We start from the raw sequence: 9380 nt of genomic DNA on the forward strand, positions 1-9380 counted from the left end.
AGTGATAAAACATGACTTAAGTAATGGCTGTATTGGACAGTATCAGTTACAGTGATTTTATTTTGTCCATATTTTCATTATAGAAGCGTATGAACATATCAATAAAGAATGATTACCTATATAACACTTCACTCTAAAATGAAACTGACATTTCCGTGTAAGATTACCATCTATCTGTCCTCCTATAGTCTTAAAGGAACTCTGGCTCACACTCCAGCATCATAGGTGGCGGTAATGCACATTTCACAATAGTGGCCACCTGCTATTAAACAAAACGAAGAAGAAGAAGAATCAGCATGGACTAGTCAGACCACCACAGTGGAGTCTTTGGAACAAAGTACAGCCGGTACTGCCTGTTGCTTGAACGCTATCAAGGCAACATGTCGTGGCTCTTCGGCTGGGGAAAGGGCTCCGGTGCTCCGCCGGTGGAGGAGCAGACAGCGGGCGCTGCTGAAGGGGCCGGGGGTGCACCAGGAGGCGGCTCTGGGGGAGACAAACCCATGGACAAGTGGAGTAACTTTGACCCGACTGGGCTGGAGAGAGCTGCAAAAGCTGCAAAGGACCTCGACAAATCACGTGTGTAATAATTGTACCAGAATTAAATCATAGCTCGTGCTTTCTTTCATTATTTCTGTTATTTTACTGGACCAGACCTAATTTCCCATGTTGGTACGTTATGTTCTTTTCGGAGGAGAGCCCCTCGCACCGAAGTCACGCTGAAGGTTTTCTTCTAGCAAATGTGCAGACTTTGAATATCGTGTTGTGTGACTGTTAAAACAGTGTATCATTACTTTAATTCGGCATTTAGCAGGACAATATATATTTAAATATATTCAACATCTTAATTAAAAACAGTACTCTATTTGAATGTGCTGTGAGCAGACTGAGTCAGAAAACTGTAACGTAGTTCTGATGCGGTTTGAAATCAAGTTTGACATGCTCTTTTGTCTCGGTCGAGGGGGAGAAAGTAACAAATCAGGCTGCGGAATTTCTTACCAAGTTGCACATGGTTGCTACAAGTGTGCGTGCAAGAAGCTATTTGACCTCCACGCAGTCTGCCCAAAGTTACAGAGATTTGGTGGGCGTGTCAGCGAGCACATATAGAACAAAGTGTCCCCCGCGAGCGCAACCCCGTCACCTGTCCTTTACGTCATGCCCTTCATGTCGGTATGTGCAGATGAACATGCTTACTGCTGTTCACTGTATGGGGGGATTTTTATTTTTTTTAAACCAGTGTCAGCCAAGCAAAGTTTAATTTAAAGCATGTTATACCCAAACGTGTAACTATATTGTCGCTGTGGCTAAGATTGAAATGAATGCATGAAGCAGCACCACTCACTGCTTTTATTTCTTGATCTTGTATTTGAACAGGACATGCCAAAGATGCGTTGCAACTGGCTCGTATGCAGGAGCAGACTGTTCAGCTGGAGCATCAGAGTAAAGTGAAGGTAGGTTTTTGGAAATGTGATTGCGTGATAAGTATTGGTAATTGTTAAACCGTGATGATGTCACAGTAAGCGTTGCACCAACCCAACTCTCTCAACAGGAATATGAAGCCGCTGTGGAGCAGCTGAAGGGCGAGCAGATCCACCTGCAGGGCGAGGAGAGACGCAAAACACTGGCAGAGGAGACAAAGCAAAACCACGCCGTATGGAAAACAACACTTTACACACACACACACACACACACACACCATGCTCTTCTGATAGTAAAACACATGTTTCGCCTACAAGAGTTTACCTGCGAAGGTAATTAATTATTTTCTGTATCGCCTCCAGAGGGCACAATACCAAGACAAACTTGCCAGACAGAGGTACGATGATCAGCTCAGGCAACAGGTAAGAGTTTTTTTTTTTTTAAAGGAAAACTTGAAGTGAACACCTGAATAGAGCATTTATCATCCGTTTCTTTTGTTTGTTTGAATCCACAGCAATTTCTCAACGATGACAACCTTCGCAAACAAGAGGAATCGGTTGTGAAGCAAGAGGCCATGAGAAAATGTAAAAGACAAAACCAAATGCACGCTTTCGTTATTCATCACAGTGCCATGTAAAAAAAGCTCCTCTATTAGCCTACTTACAGATGCAATAAGGGGGATTTGTACTGCTCCGAAGCAGAGAATGACCATAATATGTCCGCAGGGAGTCAATAAGGTTGTTGGTCATTACTGATGACTCAGAGATTACATGGCTCACTGTGAGAATTGTGACTCACTAAAGACTCCCTTGGGCCTGTACTCTGTGTTAGAAGAAACTACACAAGCCGGTGGAGTTTGAAGACACAAAATATAAACATTCTGCTAGTATCTAATGTGATAGATTCAATAGACATTTGCATTGAGTCAAAGAGTTCTTTTTTTTAATTTGAGATTCCGGTGAAGCACCCACAGATAATTATCTCCTGACTGTGCAGTGTCCCTCAACTCTTTTAGGCTCCTTTTGTTAGCTTCTTTTTTTTCAGTCCACAACGTTACTGTTTTGGTTGACTCTCACCGCTCTCATCATGACCAGCCGCAGAAGGCAGCTCTAATACAACTAACTATACAATACTGGACAGCTCTAAACAGCAGACCGATTAAGTGGGTGACTAGCTGGTGGTAACGGTTGAGCATTTAGCTGCTAGAGAGACGGATGAGTTGGTCGAGTCCCAAACCAAACTAAAAAGAGAGTAAATATCGGAGTAGCGACTGCACACATTCTTTAAATAACGTAATTAAATGATGATATTTTGGTGTCGTTGTTTACAGCTGGTTCCTCTGCCACCCTGTGGCAATAAAGTCTTTATCGCGGCTTTAATTTTTATCTATACATGCATGGCAGCGTTGACTGACCAAAAAAGCTCTCTTACAGAGACACCCTGTTTAGAGTTGCGCTCAGAAATAAAACAACAGGAGCAGACGGACACATCAATAGAACAGAATAACAAACAATAAACAAGGAACAGGCTCATATACAACAGTCAACACCAATAATTGCCAATAAGTCAGTAGATTCGTTTGCATTTTCATGGAAACATTTATGTCCCAAGTTAGAAAATGCCATTATCTACTAGTTTTATGTCAGATATAGGCCACTATAAGACTGATGGGAATTCTATATTAACAGCCCCTTCTGTGCAAAATGCAAAGGGTTTCCATAATAGAAGTAGTTCAAAGGAGCTGCGTCTTATAAATCAGTTCGATCTAGTTTTGGCACAGTGTTGAGTTGAACCACACTTGATTTAAAGTAGGTCAAATTCTCAGCCCTGTCAGAAGTGGTCATACCAAGCGTGTAGTTAATAATATCGGCCTCTTTTGCTCCCAGCTACCATTGAACATGAAATGGAGCTGAGACGCAAGAACGACCTGGTTCGCGTGGAAGCGGAGGCCAAAGCCCGCGCCCAGGTGGAGAGAGAGAACGCCGACCTGATCCGGGAACAGATCCGCCTGAAAGCTGCTGAACACAGACAAACTGTCCTGGAATCTATAAAGTGAGGGCAAAATGACTTCCCACTTTCCTTAATCCTCTGAGTAACTGGCATGTTATCTCCCGGTGTCTCTCTCAGCCGCGAGTGAAATCCCAGAGGGCGGCGCGGCGAGTGCGGCTGCCACAGTGGAGGCAGTCGGTGTGATAATTGCGTTTTTTGTTCCTGGCAGGACGGCGGGAGCGGTGTTCGGGGAGGGATTCAGGGCCTTCGTCTCTGACTATGACAAACTCACAGCCACGGTAAATCCATGTCAGACCTGTCACGCTTTGTCACATTTTCACCACAGGAGGACTGCAGAGGATTATGGGAAGTTGTGGCGTTCACGTTTGGTATGCTGTACAGCGCGTTTGAAGATGTGTGTTTGCCTTCTTGTCCCCCCCCCCCCCCACAGGTCGCCGGGTTGACCCTGTTGGCGGCAGGCGTGTATTCGGCCAGGAATGCCACGGCAGTGGCCGGGCGATTCATAGAGTCTCGTCTGGGCAAACCCTCACTGGTCCGAGAGACCTCCAGGATAACCGTCATTGAGGCCATCAAACACCCAATCAAGGTGAAACGACATCCTAATTCTCCCGTTTTTACCGTTCATTGTGTGGATGTGGTCATCTACACAAGAATAGGATGCACGCAGGATGTGTGTGTGTGAATAGTATATTTTAATGAGGCAGCTTTTAGATGTAAATAAATGCCTTCTGCATATGGATTATTTTGTTTCTTTTGAAAAACCACTGCTCCTAAATATCAGCCCAGGGAGCTGAATGTGGGACGATTTTAGAGCGTAACGTGAAAAATGGCAAAAACTTGGAAGTGAACGAATGGAGTGTGTAAAATGAATGAGAACATTCACTACGATACAACGGTGGGGTCAGATGTGCTGAATGATGCAAGTTATTTTGGCTGCACTGCTTTTGGTTATTTCTCACATGTTCACCAAAAAATCTGTACAACAGACAAGAAACGGAACATTTGAAATTGTCTAAAGCAGAGCGGAAGAGTCACTCATAAGTAATGAAGTGTTAAATGATAATTAGAAATTATAGCACAAATATTTCAGATATATTTCTCTGCTCTCGTCATTTCTAGACTACCAAGCGTCTGAGGAGCAGGCCGCAGGACGCCTTGGAGGGCGTGGTGCTCAGCGTGAGTCATTTACTCTTCTTGGCTTTTGTCGTATGGATATCTTCCATCCGTGGACTCTTTTCATGACTTTTGTGAAAAACCACTGAGTGCTGTCGTTGTGCTGTGGGTCCCAAAGGCAGCTCTGGAGGGACGCGTGAGGGACGTCGCCATCGCCACTCGCAACACCCGGCAGAACAAAGGCTTGTACAGAAACATCCTGATGTATGGACCCCCTGGAACTGGAAAAACACTCTTCGCCAAGGTACGGTTGGGTCAAACACCTTGTTGATTTACCTTCTCTATATATATATATATATATATATATATATATATATATATATATATATATATATGCCCCTCTGTTATGTTTTGAACGAAGCTCTTTCCGCTGCCTTCCAGAAACTGGCTCTCCATTCAGGGATGGACTATGCCATCATGACAGGTGGCGACGTGGCACCCATGGGGCGCGATGGAGTCACTGCCATGCACAAGGTGTTCGACTGGGCCAGCACCAGCAGGCGAGGGTAGGGCACTTTAATTTGCTCCATTAACACTCAATGAATTAGTACTATAATGTGTATCCGCTGTTAGATATGGACCGTGAAAGTTCACTAGTGTGGACTGTATGCCGTGTTCAATTACATGCAGAGCTGCTGTTATTCTACCGGCTAATTTCATTAAAGGCCTTTAAACCACATTCTCTTTGATGTCCTCTGATTCTCCTCAGTGTCTTGCTGTTCGTAGATGAAGCTGATGCGTTCCTGCGTAAGCGATCCACAGTGAGTTCAGCTGCAGTGCCATATGCATGGTGATGATGCCCTGCGTTTGAATCATATATTCATGAGTCATGGTTTTTTGCATTGCAGGAGAAAATCAGCGAGGACCTCAGAGCCACCCTGAATGCATTCCTCTACCGCACTGGGGAGCAGAGCAACAAGTCGGTGTCTTAACGTTATTCACTGTGCATGGCTGGGCATGAAAAGGTCATCGGCCATGACTGAAAAGGTCACTGGCTGGCTCTTAAGTAGTCTCTTCCTCTCTCCTCAGGTTCATGCTGGTGCTTGCCAGCAACCAGCCGGAACAGTTCGACTGGGCCATCAATGACCGCATCGATGAGATTGTAAACTTTGCGTTACCTGGTCTGGACGAGAGGGAAAGATTGGTGCGCATGTATTTCGACAAATTTGTGCTGGGTCCTGCCACTATAGGGAGACAGTGAGTACACTTCTTGTATTTCAATTTTCAAACCGTTACTGTTGCAGCTTCGTGGCAGAGGTGATTTACTACCACAAAGGAAGGCACCGGTCCCTAGAGGTTGCATAATGGTGTATATAATGTATTCAGTCCTGAAAACAAAGTAGCGTCTGGATCTTTACTTATTGCTTTCATGAAAAGCTGTTTAAGTCCTCAGGAAGTGCAGCACACGAGGCGTTGCAGAGTGCATTGGCCAGTTGAAATGGATGATGAATGTTTAAGCTCGAGGTTCACTTACTCTACAAACCTCTTGTGCTTTAACTCAACAGGAGATTAAAGTTGGCTCAGTTCGACTATGGACAGAAGTGTTCAGATATTGCAAAGCGAGCAGAAGGCATGTCCGGTCGGGAAATCTCCAAACTTGGTGTGGCCTGGCAGGTGAGTAGAAAAGCCTGTTGGCACAAAATATGAATCTGCCATGAGTAAACAAATCCAAAGCCAACCCCTTTTTTTAAATTCTTATTTAATTTGCTTTCCCGGAAGGCTGCCGCATACTCTTCCGAAGACGGAGTTTTGACCGAAGCGATGATTGACGCAAGAGTCGATGATGCCATCAAGCAACACGCACAGAAAATGGACTGGCTGCTGATGGAAGCAGGCGAGGGGCTCGGGAAGGTCGGCGTACTCCTCCCGAAGGCAATGGCCGCAGGGCTCGCAGCCCAGGAAGCGGCGTCACTTGCGCAAACCGAAAATGCAGCCCCGACGGTACAAGAAATCCTCCCACTTCTGGAGGTTGTGAGCAACGCGGCCCAGGCAGAAGCAGCCGCCCTACCGTCTGAAGTGGAGGCAGATGCTATCCTCAAAGAGGCAGCCGCTTTGGTTAAAGAAAGCGAAGCTGTAGCTGCAACAACTGCAGGGGCTGCTGTCTCGAGTGAAACGGTTGAAACCATCGTTGAGACCGCTGCTGCTGTCCCGTTGGTGCAGGAGGCTGAGGCCATCAAGGACCTGACTGAGGAGGTTCTTGGCACAGCTGTAGCTGCTGACTCCGTTGTTCCCGAGCTGAAGGATATAGCCACTGAGGTTAAGGAGGCTGAGGGTGTACCAGCTTCCGCCATCCAAGAGATTGCTGCTGTGAGTAAGGAAGAGCCAACTGCTGATGTAGCTGTGCAAGAGGCTGAGGCCATTGAAGTAGTCAAGGAGGAAGCGACAGTCTCTGCAGTTGCTCAGGAGAAGGAATTAGATGCTGTAGTCTCCAATGTTGTCCAGGAGCCAGAGGCTGTGGAAGCCGCTAAGGCTGCAGTGGAATTGGCAACGGATGCCGCAAAGGTTGCAGAGGAGATTGCAAACAATGTAGCTGAAGTGTCTGAGTCCCTGGCAAACATTGCCAAAGAGGCTGAAGCAATAGCAACTGATGTGGCCAAGGTGGCCGACACCGTAGTAACCATCACCGAGGAGATTGAGGCAGTAGTCACGAAGGAGGTTGAAGCGATGGGAAGTGACGTCGCCAAGGAGCCAATTAAGGTTGTGGCGGAAACTGCGCCTGAAACATCAGAGGTCGCTAAAGAGGTGGAAGTGGTGGCGACAGATGTGGTCAAGGAGTCCGAGAGTGTTGCCACAGACGCTGTTAAGGAGGTCGAACCTGCGATGACTGAGACCGCTGCCAAGGATGCCGAAGTCATCTCAACAGAGTCTGCCATTGAAACCGAGGCCACAGTTTCAGAGGAAGCCAAGGAGCCTCAGACTACTGCCAGTGAGTTTGTCGCAGAGGGCCAGACTTTGGCTACAGAGGTTGCTGCCAAGGAAGCGGAGGTCACACCTGCAGAGGTTTCCATGGAAGCTGAAGTCACACCTGCAGAGGTTTCCAAGGAAGCGGAGGTCACACCGGCAGAAGTTTCCATGGAAGCTGAAGTCACACCTGCAGAGGTTTCCAAGGAAGCTGAAGTCACACCGGCAGAGGTTTCCATGGAAGCTGAGGTCCAAACAACTAAGGAGACTGACACTGTGGCTACAGAAGACGTAAAACCATCCGGGACTACTGAGGTCGCTGCCAAGGAAGCTGAGGAGGAGGTAGAGGCCGTAGTGAAGGAAGTCGCCAATGAGACGGACTCAGCGGCTGTTCCCAACATAGATAACAAGGTTGATACAGAGACCGTCGTGTCTGAGAAACTAGAGAGTCCAACTACCGAGACGTCCGCTGCCTCCCAGACTCCCGGCACTGAAGGAGCGGAGCCCGGTCCAACTGAGAAGCCTCTGTCAAACAAACAGAGCGGAGATGACAACGACAAAACTCAAACCAAGCCTAGTCCAAAGAAGTGATCACTTGAATGCTTCGATGAAATGCTGAAAGAAGAGCTGTTGTAATTGTTAAACAGTCGAAACATTCACCTCAAATTCTGTCTACTCTTCTAACAATATGTTTTTAACTAAAGTACTGTGACTGCCAATATATGGTAATGATTTTGATTATGGTCTGTAGGTTTGTAGTCTTGAGTAAAAGCACGTGTGGACCACTTTGTCTGACTTTTGCATTCTGCTTCCTTTTTTTTTTCTTCTCTTGTCTGGTCGTCGTTGCCAATTTCAATGTCTGGCTGGGTGACATTTTGAAAATGTGTCCTCTGAACGGGACGTTCTCGCATGTTTGCTGACCGGCACTGGCACGAGTTCAACAGCGTGTCTGCAAAATGTTCGCTCGGGACATTTCTTCCCCGTCACTTCTTAGCAAGAGCGCCGGTGCGGTTGAGAGCTGCCCTTGACAGATATATATATATTTTCACCTTTCCTAGAGTGACTGTGGGTTCTGCCAGACTATAATTGAAATGTAGATTGAAGATTAATTTCTGACAATGTCACACAGGGGCTCCACAGTAACCCATCCTCCCCAATAACCCCGCTTCATACCAGGCTTGTTATTGTCTACAACTGCTGCCATACAGGTGTTTTACAAACACGGCGCTTTAGATCCAGGCATCAGTGTGACCTTTCTCGCACATGTGCAGAATAAAAATAAAAAATGTTAGACGACTAATCAATTACTTGACAGCATCGAGAGAAAATGTTCAATTTTGGTAATCAAATAATAGCTGAGTAAGTCATTTATCACACATTCCCTGCTTCTCAGATGTCAGGATTTTGTTTTTGTGCCATATCTCTGTTGTATATCACTTTAATTTGAACATCTTTGGCTTTCAGTCGGACAGTACGAACCATTTAAAGATGCCAACTCAAATTGTTACGCACATTTTATAGATTAGATAATGACTATACCATTCTTCAGAGAAAATAAATAAATGAAATAAGTATTTGCTTCAGCTGTGGTTTATGTGTTTTCAAAGATTAATAGGATAATGCTAAAGAAAATATTCTTGTAAATGCCCTCAGTGTCACTGGAACGTGTCATGTTGTGCCAGAGGAGAACGGCGGAGCGCTTTTCTCAGTTGCACCAGCATCTCATTGGCATTGTTAGTCATTTCCGAAGTGTTGTTAGTCGGCGCTATTAGAATTCTAACAAACCCGACTGAAGTTGTCAACAGGACCTCTCTGTATAATCCGTCTGCTGTCGCTGCTCTGAAATAACCTCTCGCCATGAGAATGTGTTCTCATCTTCG

General features: G+C 45.9%; 1 protein-coding gene across 1 annotated transcript; it reads left to right on the forward strand.

Annotated features, from left to right (window-relative positions):
- The first annotated feature begins 348 nt into the window (after positions 1-348).
- LOC306701593 (ATPase family AAA domain-containing protein 3-like) lies at positions 349-9045 on the forward strand. Its single transcript, XM_079166949.1, has 16 exons — positions 349-576; positions 1372-1448; positions 1547-1648; positions 1779-1838; positions 1931-2000; positions 3303-3468; positions 3635-3704; positions 3857-4012; positions 4546-4602; positions 4718-4843; positions 4981-5105; positions 5309-5360; positions 5448-5518; positions 5629-5796; positions 6105-6213; positions 6319-9045. Exons 1-16 carry the CDS (start codon positions 381-383, stop codon positions 8089-8091), a joined length of 3378 nt encoding a protein of 1125 aa, XP_079023075.1. The 5' UTR covers positions 349-380; the 3' UTR covers positions 8092-9045.
- The last annotated feature ends 335 nt before the right edge of the window (positions 9046-9380 follow it).

The sequence above is a fragment of the Pholis gunnellus genome, assembly GCF_910591455.1.
Source record: "Pholis gunnellus genome assembly, chromosome: 2".
NCBI lineage: Eukaryota > Metazoa > Chordata > Actinopteri > Perciformes > Pholidae > Pholis > Pholis gunnellus.